At 50.1% G+C, this 11,909-nt stretch overlaps 1 protein-coding gene across 1 annotated transcript in view; it reads right to left on the bottom strand.

Annotated features, from left to right (window-relative positions):
* Window positions 1–791: 791 nt before the first annotated feature.
* The window catches only part of LOC140405423 (protein Wnt-10a-like), a 16,168-nt gene continuing 5,050 nt past the window's right edge, over window positions 792–11,909 (bottom strand). The window contains exons 3-4 of the mRNA XM_072493820.1: window positions 8,235–8,587; window positions 792–3,363 (exon numbers count right to left, since the gene is read on the bottom strand). Of these exons, the coding sequence (XP_072349921.1) occupies window positions 2,905–3,363; window positions 8,235–8,587 (812 nt within the window). The 3' untranslated portion in view covers window positions 792–2,904. The remainder of the gene's footprint in view (window positions 3,364–8,234; window positions 8,588–11,909) is intronic.

The following is an 11,909-nucleotide window of genomic DNA, read 5'->3' as shown; positions in this document are numbered from 1 at the left end:
CCGGGTGCTCCGGTTTCCTCCCACAGTCCAAAGATGTGCAGGTTAGGTGGATTGGCCATGCTAAATTGCCTCTTAGTGTCGTGATCAATGGGTGGGGTTACGGGGATAGGGCTGGGGGAGTGGGCCTGGATAGGGTGCTCTTTCGGAGGGTTGGTGCAGACGCGATGTGGTGACGGAAATCGGGAATGCCCAAGAGAGCCGAGGTCTGCAGTCGGCCTACACAGATTGTGGTGGGGAGGGGACATGCCACCCTGAAGAATTGGGCAAGCTTTGGCACGCAGCTTGGTGTGTGTGTACAGTGCTGCTGGGCAGCACGGTAGCACAGCGGTTAGTCCTGTTGCTTCACAGCACCAGGGTCCCAGGTTCGATTCCCAGCTTGGGTCACTGTCTGTGTGGAGTCTGCACGTTCTCCCAGTGTGTGCGTGGGTTTCCTCCGGGTGCTCCGGTTTCCTCCCACGGTCCAAAGACGTGCAGGTTAGGTGAATTGGACATTCTGAATTCTCCCTCTGTGTACCCGAACAGGCGCCGGAATGTGGCGACGAGGGGAAATTTTCACAGTAACTTCATTGCAGTGTTAATGTAAGCCTACTTGTGACAATAATAAAAATTATTATTATTAGTGGTAGGGTAGCAACAGTCACTGCATCTTAAAGGAAAGTCTCAAGCAAGCATCGAGTGTGGGCTGCTTGCGAATGGTTTCCCCATGATGCCATGCTTGTCGAGATGTCCATTGCTGGAACGGTCCAATTAGCCGTACGCATAGAAGCAGTTGAGTAATCACACAGTGTAAATGTTAAAAACATGAATGTATATTGCAGATCAAATGAGCAAGATACAATAAAATAGAACTGCTTGAGGAATAGGATGTTGACAATTAGCGATCAAAAATGTCATTTCCAAAGTACTGTCAAAAGCCTGGAATTAATTTTTTTAAAAAAAAGACACACAAATTCTTAGACAAAGCACTTACACACACTTAACATATGCTGACCATGCAGGAATATGCCGATGACTGAGGTTGTCCTGTGGTTGCTCAGCCGCAGACCCCAGGCAGTTAAATAAGTTAATTGAGGTGATTCATCGAACAGCTTGAACACCTGATTTGAAGCCTAAACATTTCTCCTTCAGCGGTTCCAGACAGTTTCCGTCTCCAAGAGCCACTTCGCTGGTTGGGCTTGCTCGCAGGCGAGTCGGGGAGTGTTTAACAGGTGCTGGCAGAACAAGACACTTCTTTAAATGGTTCTCTCTTCCCCCCCCCCTTTCAAAAAAAAAGTTCAAGTGCTGCTTTCTTCCCCCCACTCCGCGACCACTAATGCGACAAACACTTTGCAAAGCAGGATTGAACATCCCAGGCTCCTGGACTGGAATGCAAGTTAATAATTGGGCGGAACATTAAAGTAATAAGTGATATGTAATTTAGCAGGAAATCCTTTGTACTGGATTCATCAAAGTGATTTTGAAATTAAAACATTTCAGTAGAACAGACAGTCTCGAAGTTCCTTTCATGTTAACATTTCCAACACTGTGTTTCAAGCAACCCCCATGAGTTCCATTGTTTGATCTAGGCTGGCATTTGATCCTCTGCTGGGATGGGTTTGGTTAAAGGGAAAATGGAGCTCAGCAATGTTTCTCAATTCACATTACAATGCCCTGAACATTTAGCGTCACAGCTTAGTCAATACGCTTTTGCACAATGCTCTACATATTGGCCCACCAAAACCCAAAGCTGGTTTCTCGGTCTTTTGCCCAGCTGCCTCTGGGCATTGACTCCTCTTGCCCCCTGAACCATTAGGCTCGGAGTTGAAAGTTCTGCACTCAAGAATCCGCTGCCAAGATCACCTTTCTGCAGGTTCCGAAACCGCTTTCTCCACTGGCTGCCTGACAGAACTGTGAGATTCCCCTTAACCTCCAGTGCTCAAAATAACGCCAAACTCTCTCGCCTGAGCTCTCACCCACGTGATGCCCTCCTCCAACCCTTGGTGGCCCAGGGTAATCTTCCACAACAGATGCCCCAACCCAGACCCTTCCATTCCTCTGATTCAGGATTCTTCGTGGTGGCGCACTCTCTCTGCTTAACCAACTGATTTCCCACTCAGCATGCCTCCCTTTCAAAACCACTCCACCTTGCCACTCTGCTTCAAAGGCAGCTCTCTTTGAAGATGCCTTCGGTTCCCACCCCCAGCATTCCCTCATATTTGTTTGTGTTGGCAGTAGACGTTGATTGTAGCTGATCGCATCCTTGCTGTGGCATAACGTTTAAATCTTCAGAGAAGGACAGTCCTGGATCCAGGCAGCTACAGCTCTTAACTTAAGCCGTCCTCGCTTGCCCAGGGCTAATGTGAACGCTGTTTGACGGGTAAGAGTGACAATGCCAAGCAGAGCAGGGCCTGGTTGGCAGAATGTGCAGCGGAGACCCAGTCGCCTATGCTGGAGCCCCTGTCTATTGGGATGGGATGGCGTGAACCCTCATCTCAGTGATACCACGGGGGGGGGGGGGGGGGGGGGGCAAGTTTGAGAGTACAAGCAAAGGCCCGCAGGTTGGAAGTGTGGCGAGACAAGTTTTGGAAGGATTTAAGAAACTCTGTTTTCTATCCTCCCTCCCCTCCTCCTCCTCCCTCAACACCCGGCTAAGCTAACAAGCTAAACCCATAGTTTTTGAGGGGGGGGCTCTGAAAGACACTTAACTCTTCACAATGTCCTAATCTCAGCCAATTGTTGCAAAGATGCGCCCCCGGATGAAAATGTCTGCTCCACACAGTCCAAGTCACGTTATGCGTTAAGCATGTCTGTTGTCCATCAACATATGCAGGGGGATTTTTTTTTTTTAAAAAAGAGAGAGAAAAAAGGTCTATATTGCGTGAGAATGAAAGGTGCCCGGGCCCGGTGTTTCCAGTTCCATGGTAGCTACTTGCACACGTTAACCCACTCGCTGACCTTGCATTCGTCACACAGCACGTAGCAACACCAGTGAAAGTGACAGCGGCACCGTTCGCTCCGGCTCTGTTTGAGGATGTTGTGCCCTCTCCCGCAGCACAGACTGTCACAGTTGTCCATCCCTTGGCTCGTCTTATTGCAGACCCTCCCCCGGGTGCCCGGGGAGTCGGTGCCCAAGTCCCTCTCGCAGAAGTCGGGCGATTTCTCGAAGTACACCATGTCCTTGTAGATCCGCCTGCGGCTCGGTTTCAGGCTGAACTGGCCCGTGTTTTTATTGTGCGTTTTGATGAGCACCGCGTTCTGGAACCGCTCCTTTAACACGGCCCCGACCCGTCGGAAATCGGGGGTCACGTGCCAGCAGGTTTTAAATTGGCAACTGCCCGAGGTGCCGTGGCATTTACATTTGCGTTTCATGTTGTCAATTACTGCCTGAAATTCAGAAGAAAAGCAATCAAACAGAAACAGCAGAGGAAGAGGTGGAGCAATGTACAGACCTGAGCTAAACCCTCTCCGCAACAGGCAAACCAACTTGAGCCATTCCTGATCTACTAAGACCTCAGTTAACAGGTTTTAATCCATACCTTCCAGAGCTGTCAAATCTATGATATATTTGTATACCGGTGGTCCTGCTCATATTTAGCTGGGGTGGGATTGGGGGGGGGGGGCTTCAGCCAATGAAGTTCTTATTGACCTGTAGTCATTGTTGCAATGGGGGAAATTCGGCAGCCAATTTGCACACGGGAAGATCCCACACGTAGAAATGTGATAATAACCAGACAATCTATTTTTTTTTTGATTGAGGGATAAATATTGGCCGACCGGGAAGGACTCTTTCCCCATACCCTTCAAAATGGTGCCAAGTGATCCCATGCTTCCAAAGAAAACAAGAAAAGCAGCAAAAATACTGGGAGTATGGAAGAGAAAAACAAACTCTGGACATTGGTGTCGCAGAGTTTTTACAGCGCAGAAACGGGCTCTTCTGTCCATCGTGTCTATTCTCACCCCATTTTCCAGCACTTAACCCGTAGCCTTGTGTGCGGTGGAATTTTAATTGCTCATCTAAATGCTTCTGAAATGTTGTGAGGGTTCCCGCCTCTCCCACCCTCTCAGGTAGCGAGTTCCAGATTCCCACCCCCTCTGGGTGAAAACCCAAATCCCCTCTAAAAATAATAATCTTTATTGTCACAAGTAGTCTTACGTTAACACTGCAATGAAGTTACTGTGAAAATCCCCTAGTCGCCACATTCCGGCGCCTGTTCGGGTCACAGAGGGAGAATTCAGAATGTCCAATTCACCTAACAGCACGTCTTTCAGGACTTGTGGGAGGAAACCGGAGCACCCGGAGGAAACCCACGCAGACACGGGGAGAACGTGCAGACTCCGCACAGACAGCGACCCAAGCCGGGAATCGAACCTGGGACCCTGGAGCTGTGAAGCAACAGCGCTACCCACTATGCTACCGTGCTCTGAAATCACACACAGGAAGTCAGCCTGCATCCACAATGGGAAAAGGCAGGATGAGGCCTGGGGTTATTGTCTTTTTTGCCGTTTTTGTTGTAACAGGTTACAGCACTGCCCGAGGAACAAGGACCTCCAAACTTGTCCAGTGATTTCAATAGACTGGGGGCATTATCAACACTGCAACATTGCTCACTTTGGCTCTTATCACCTTATGATTTATGTAATCTTCACGTTCTGGTCTCACTTTCAGCTGATGTGCGTTTTGGTCATGTTTGTATTTATCCACAGCAATTTGTGCAGGCATGTGGATTTCCCTGGATGATGTACGTGAGCAGGCTTTAGATCTGTTTCATGATATTTGCCAAGAAGAGTCCGATTGGACTCAAAATGTTAACTCGGTTTCTCTCCCCACAGATGCTGCCCGATCTGCTGGGTTTTCCCCAGCACCTCCTGCTCCAATTTCCCAGATGAATGTCAGTTTACGGATGTGAGACAGATTTTTTTACTGTGTCTGTTTGTTATTCTTTGTCGGTAAAGTGCGCACACGGAACCTTCTTTTCTCAACTGGTTGTGTTCGGTTAATGGGATGGAAGGGCAGGTTGAGCTTTATGTAAAAAAATGGCCTGTTTCCACCTCTGAACCTTGACCTTCTCCACTCCATCTGCGGCTGTAACCCTCCTTCATGTTTGTCACCTCTGGGTTTGATATAGTCCAACCCACTCCTGGCTGACCCCTACCCCCCTCCCTCCAGAAATGTGAGTTCATAGAAGAATCCATAGAATCCCTACAGTGCAGAAGGAGGCTATTCGGCCCCTTTGCACCGACCTAACCTGTACATCTTTGGACACGAAGGAACAATTGATCATAGCCAATCCACCTAACCTGCACATCTTTGGACTGTGGGAGGAAACCAGAGCACCCGGAGGAAACCCACGCAGACACGGGGAGGATGAGCAAACTCCACACCGTCATCCAAGGTCGGAATGGAACCCGGGTCCCTGGCGCTGTGTGGCAGCAGTGCCAACCACTGTGCCACCGTACCACCCTGAAACTCTGCTGCCTGTATCTTAGCTCCCACCTGAAGCTGTTCACCTCTCACCCCTGTGCTCACTGAACAATGTTGGCTCCCGGGCCAGCAGTGACTCCCTTTTAAAATCCTCCTCATTTTCGGATTCCCCCCTCCCCTCCATTCCTCATTCGCACCCACCTCCCTATCTCCTGAATCCCCTCCAGCATCTCGAAACGCCTCTCATTCTGGCCTCTGACTTACTCATCCCCCAATTTTAATCGCTGCTACATTGACGGCCATGCATTCAGCTGTCAAAGCCCTAACCTCCTGGAATTCCCTCACTAAACCTTTCCTGAGGATCCCACCACTGACCATTCGTGGGCTGCTTCCAGCCAAGTGGAGGCAGAGAATCTCGCCCGAGAGAGACTAGAACTCGGGGACACAGTTTAAAAATAAGAGGCTACCCATTGGAGACGAAGACGAGGAGAATCTTTCTCTCGCACAGGATCGTGGGTCGGTGCAGAATTGATGGGCCGAAGGGCCTCTTCTGCACTGTGATTCTGTGATGCTGAGTCCGTGGATCTCTCTCCCTCAGAGAGCGGCGGGGGCAGGGCCATTGAATATTTCAAGGCACAGCTCGATAGATTCGTGATGAACAAGGGGGGGGGGGTGAAAGGTTATCGGGGGTCGACAGGAATGTGGGGCTGAGGTTACAATCAAATTAGCCATGATCTTATTGAATGGCGGAGACAGCGCGAGGCTAGAAGTGGCCTCTTCCAGCTCCGTATGTTCGTCATAAAATAAATATTGCAGGAAGAGGCAGAGGTCACGTGTGCGGGAAATTGTGACACAGGATAGGCTGAAAATGGCCAAGGAAGATTGTGGATAAATCGCCCTCAGTAGCTACAAAGGAGCAGCGATTTCCGATTGGAGGCGAATTGCTGGCACGGCATCTGTGACGGGGGAGGATGTAGAAGCTGGGTCAGTGGGGAAGGTGGGAATAGGGCCTGAGCATCAGGAATGAGGTGGCGAGCGATGGGAAAGGAAGATAAAGAAATGAATCAAATGACGCTCGCAGGGGAGCGGGTTCTGCAGGAGCTTTGAGGAACACATCAGTAGGCTTTGGGAGTAATGTCAGGATTTACGTTTCTTTAGAATGTTACTTACCCAGCGTCACAGCAAAACAAGTAAACATCGCCATCTTAACGTGAGAATGTGCGGAGAAAATGTTTCCATAGCAGTTTGCAATGAAATGTGCCACCCTGTACTAGTTTTCACTCGGGTGCGTCGGCCTGTGCCCTCATTCAGGGGCACAATGCCAGCAGGACAACGGTAAGGAGAAAGCAACTCAGAAAACTATAACTATAACCAACTATTTGCAAATTTAAGCCGCTGAAGCAATCCCGATCCTGTCGTTCCCACGGGTTGTGGGAGACATCAAGGAAACCAATGGACAGCAACCACATGGTAACGTGGGCATGACAGCCCCGCGATGCCAACATGTGACTGCTCCAACCTTTTCCACCATATTATCACAGCATGCCCAGTTTAACGGGTGTGTGGACGTATAAACTGTTGAAGGTTAATAAGGGCGGCACAGTAGCACAGTGGTTAGCACTGTTGCTTCACAGCACCAGGATCCCGGGTTCAATTCCCGGCTTGGGTGACTGTCTGTGCGGAGTCTGCACGTTCTCCCCGTGTCTGCGTGGGTTTCCTCCGGTTTCCTCCCACAAGTCCCGAAAGACGTGCTTGTTAGGTGAATTGGACCTTCTGAATTCTCCCTCTGCGAACCCGAACAGGCGCCAGAATGTGGCGACTAGGAGATTTTCACAGTAACTTCATTGCAGTGTTAATGTAAGCCTACTTGTGACACTAATAAAGATTATGATTATTATGATCTTTGCCATGCTAGATCTGTGCAGATGGACTGGGCAGCGAAAGGTATGTACCGTCTTATCCACCTGCAGTATACAGAATCGCTGATCTTAGAACCGCTGCTAAATGGGGGATTTAACTTGCAAGAAGATGGTTGGGTTGGAGTGTAGCAATTCAGCAGAAATCAAAGTTTCCACAATCCTTGTTTTTCTTAATCTACCCTCACCCCACTCATTCAAGCTGCCTAAATCATTGATTTTGTGCGTGTTTTTTTGCCCGAGCGAATAGAATCACTGCCTGAATTAAAGCCCAAAGTGTAATTTGGTAGGTGGTGGGCGCAGTGAAGATTCCAGTTCAAGGGTAACAATGCCAGCTGGAACAAGCCGCCTGAACGTTCAACACTGAGCTCCTAGCCAGAGGAAATTGCATTGCTGATGCTGTCGGTTGCTCTGATCTCTGCTCCTGAGGGGGGGGAAACCCTCCTAAATCAAGACCAATCTTCCCACAGACACTTTAGCGCTGGTAACATACAATTTAGCGCCGGTAACATACAATTTAGCGCCGGTAAGCAATTCCATTAGCTCGCAGTATTAACCAGCTATTTCACCCCATTGAGGACATGGGGCTGGTTTAGCACAGGGCTAAATCGTTGGCTTTGAAAGCAGACCAAGGCAGGCTAGCAGCACGGTTCCATTCCCGTACCAGCCTCCCCGAACAGGCGCCGGAATGTGGCGACTAGGGGCTTTTCACAGTAACTTCATTTGAAGCCGAGTTGTGACAATAAGCGATTTTCATTTCATTTCATTTTGGTTTCTGTAGAACTGGGATACTCCAACATTTCTTACTGGCAAAATAAAATCTGACATTCTCGCCCACAGAGTGTAATTTGCGAAACATTACAAGGACGTCCCCAACTTTACATTGAAAAGCCAACACATGCCCAATGCTTGCTGACCTGTCTTCCCAGCTTGTTGTTGTGGAGTCTCATTCTCCCATGGATGTCGCGCGATGTCTCCCGGGTGTCTAGGAAGTCTCTGGCGAACTTCTCGCCGAATTCAATGTCGTGGTTACAGTCGCCCCGCTCCCAGGAGTCCTGGATGCCGGGGAAGTGCTCCTCAGGCTGGGGGATGGAGACTGGGAGACCCTGGACTCGGAGCTGGTGCAGCTTGAAGCGTAGACCCTGCTCATCTTCACTGCGCTTCTGGCTACAGCCGCAACCCTTGAGTTTGCCCAGGCTGCAGGCGGTGGCCACCGAGTGGGTGACCCCAGCAGCCAACAAGGAGATCATAAATGCACTTTCTCGGAACCCTGTGCACACAAAGAACAGCAAAGGTGTTGGCAAGGTGGCAGCTTTGAATTTCAAACAAAAAAAAACCAACACACACTGCGGGAAGGAGCACCAGAGAATGAACAGGATGATTGCACCCCAGATAGAGCATAGAATTGTAGGATTTACAGTGCAGAAGGAGGTCATTTGGCTCATCGAGTCTGCACCAGCCCTTGGAAAAGGCACCCTACCTAAGACCACATCTGCACCCTATCCCTGTAATCCAGTAACCCCACCTAACCTTTATTGGACCCTAAAGGGCAATTTAGCATGACCAAGCGACCTAATCTGCACATCTTTGGACACTAAGGGGCAATTTAGAACGGCCAATCCACCTAATCTGCACATCTTTGGACACTAAGGGACAATTTATCATGGCCAATCCACCTAACCTGCACATCTTTGGACACTAAAGGGCAATTTAGCATGACCAAGCGACCTAATCTGCACATCTTTGGACACTAAGGGGCAATTTAGAACGGCCAATCCACCTAATCTGCACATCTTTGGACACTAAGGGACAATTTAGCATGGCCAATCCACCTAACCTGCACATCTTTGGAAACTAAGGGGCAATTTAACATGGTCAATCCACCTAATCTGCAGATCTTTGGACACTAAGGGGCAATTTAAAATGGCCAATCCACCTAACCTATACATCTTTGGACACTAAGGGACAATTTAACATGGTCAATCCACCCAACCTATACATCTTTGGACACTAAGGGACAATTTAACATGGCCAATCCACCTAATCTGCACATCTTTGGACACTAAGGGACAATTTAGCATGGCCAATCCACCTAATCTGCAGATCTTTGGACACTAAGGGACAATTTATCATGGCCAATCCACCTAACCTGCACATCTTTGGACACTAAAGGGCAATTTAGCACGGCCAATCCACCTAATCTGCACATCTTTGGACACTAAGGGACAATTTAGCATGGCCAATCCACCTAACCTGCACATCTTTGGACACTAAGGGGCAATTTAACATGGTCAATCCACCTAATCTGCAGATCTTTGGACACTAAGGGGCAATTTAACATGGCCAATCCACCTAACCTGTACATATTTGGACACTAAGGGACAATTTAACATGGTCAATCCACCCAACCTGTACATCTTTGGACACTAAGGGACAATTTAGCATGGCCAATCCACCTAACCTGCACATCTTTGGACACTAAGGGACAATTTAACATGGCCAATCCAACTAACCTGCACATCTTTGGACACTAAGGGACAATTTAGCATGGTCAATCCACCTAATCTGCAGATCTTTGGACACTAAGAGACAATTTATCATGGCCAATCCACCTAATCTGCAGATCTTTGGACACTAAGGGGCAATTTAACATGGTCAATCCACCTAATCTGCAGATCTTTGGACACTAAGGGACAATTTAACACGGCCAATCCACCTAACCTGCACATCTTTGGACACTAAGGGACAATTTAACATGGCCAATCCACCTAACCTGCACATCTTTGGACACTAAGGGACAATTTAACATGGCCAATCCACCTAACCTGCACATCTTTGGACACTAAGGGACAATTTAACATGGCCAATCCACCCAACCTGCACATCTTTGGACACTAAGGGGCAATTTAGCATGGCCAATCCACCTAACCTGCACATCTTTGGACACTAAGGGACAATTTATCATGGCCAATCCACTTAACCTGCACATCTTTGGACTGTGGGGGGAAACCGGAGCACCCGGAGGAAACCCACGCACACACAGGGAGGATGTGCAGACTCCGCACACAGTGACCCAAGCCGGGAATCGAACCTGTGACCCTGGAGCTGTGAGGCACCACTGCTAACTACTGTGCTACCGTGCCACCCATGGTAGGAGGGTATGTGCGAGGGAGCTTATTATTACACTTGCAAATGTGCAGGCATAATTCATCTGCAAGAACACTCAGACTTTCCTGGTCGTTCACCCCAGCCCTCACAGCATTCCCAGTACTGGGATAGGAGGAGGCCATTCAATTGAGTTAGGCCACAGAGCAGCCATGATCTCATTGAAAAGCGGGTCAGACTGGAGGGGCTGAATGGCCCACTCCTGTCCCCATGTTGTGTGTGTGTCCACTGTGGTTCTGGAACTGTCACTTGGGTTGAATTGGATTGCAAATGTTTCTGTGGTACCCGGGCCCGCTTTGGGTGGGGTGGGGTGGGGGGTGGGGGGGGGATTATTCAGCCACACATCACTGTCAACTCAAACCAGGAGCACATCTGTAATGCACCCCAAACATCTGCTCATGTCTCGCTATCGTTCTGAAGCCTTTGGTCCCTCGTGAATGCCCAGTGTGGAAAGGAGGTCAGAATTTCCTGCAGGTTGGATGTGGAGTTACAGGGGGACAGCGTGGGGGATGGGGAGGGGAAGAAACCTGAGGAGAGACCTAGTCCTCGCTAAAACCACCCCTCCCCCACCCATCAATCTGATCTTGATTGGGCAGGTCACTAACACAGCAGGAACAATGGGCCGACGAGCCTCTGTGACTCGATCACTAACTGGGATTGATGGTGCTGCTGGGGTTTCTGGGAGTGCTGAGGGTGCTGGGAGTGCTGAGGGTGCTGGGGCTGCTGGGTGTGCTGGGGTTTCTGTGAGTACTGAGGGTGCTGGGGCTGCTGGGGTTTCTGGGAGTACTGAGGGTGCTGGAGCTGCTGGGTGTGCTGGGGTTTCTGGGAGTGCTGAGGTTGCTGGGAGTGCTGAGGCTGCTGGGAGTGCTGAGGGTGCTGGTGCTGCTGGGAGTGCTGAGGTTGCTGGGAGTGCTGGGGTACTTGGAATGCTGAGAGTGCTGGGGCTGCTGGGAGTGCTGGGATGCTGGGAATGATAGGGGTGCTGGGGCTGCTGGGAGTGCTGGGGGTTTCTGGGAGTGCTGAGTGTGCTGGGAGTGCTGGGGTTTCTGGGAGTGCTGAGGGTGCTAGGAATACTGAGGGTACTGGGGCTGCTGGGAGTGCTGGGGTTTCTGGGAGTGCTGAGGGTGCTGGGAGTGCTGAGAGTGCTGGGAGTGCTGTGGGTGCTGGGCTTTCTGGGAGTGCTGGGTGTACTGGGTGCTGGGAGTGCTGGGCGTACTTGGAATGCTGAGAGTGCTGGGGCTGCTGGGAGTGCTGGGGTTTCTGGGAGTGCTGAGGGTGCAGGGAGTGCTGAGGGTGCTGGGGCTGCTGGGAGTGCTGGGTATGCTGGGGCTACTGGGTGCTGGGAGTGCTGGGGGTACTTGGAATGCTGAGAGAGATGGGGCTGCTGGGAGAGCTGGGGCTGCTGGGAGTGCTGACGGAGCTGGGAG

The sequence above is a fragment of the Scyliorhinus torazame genome, chromosome X (genome assembly GCF_047496885.1).
Source record: "Scyliorhinus torazame isolate Kashiwa2021f chromosome X, sScyTor2.1, whole genome shotgun sequence".
NCBI lineage: Eukaryota > Metazoa > Chordata > Chondrichthyes > Carcharhiniformes > Scyliorhinidae > Scyliorhinus > Scyliorhinus torazame.
This window is presented reverse-complemented; position numbering and strand designations above follow the sequence as displayed.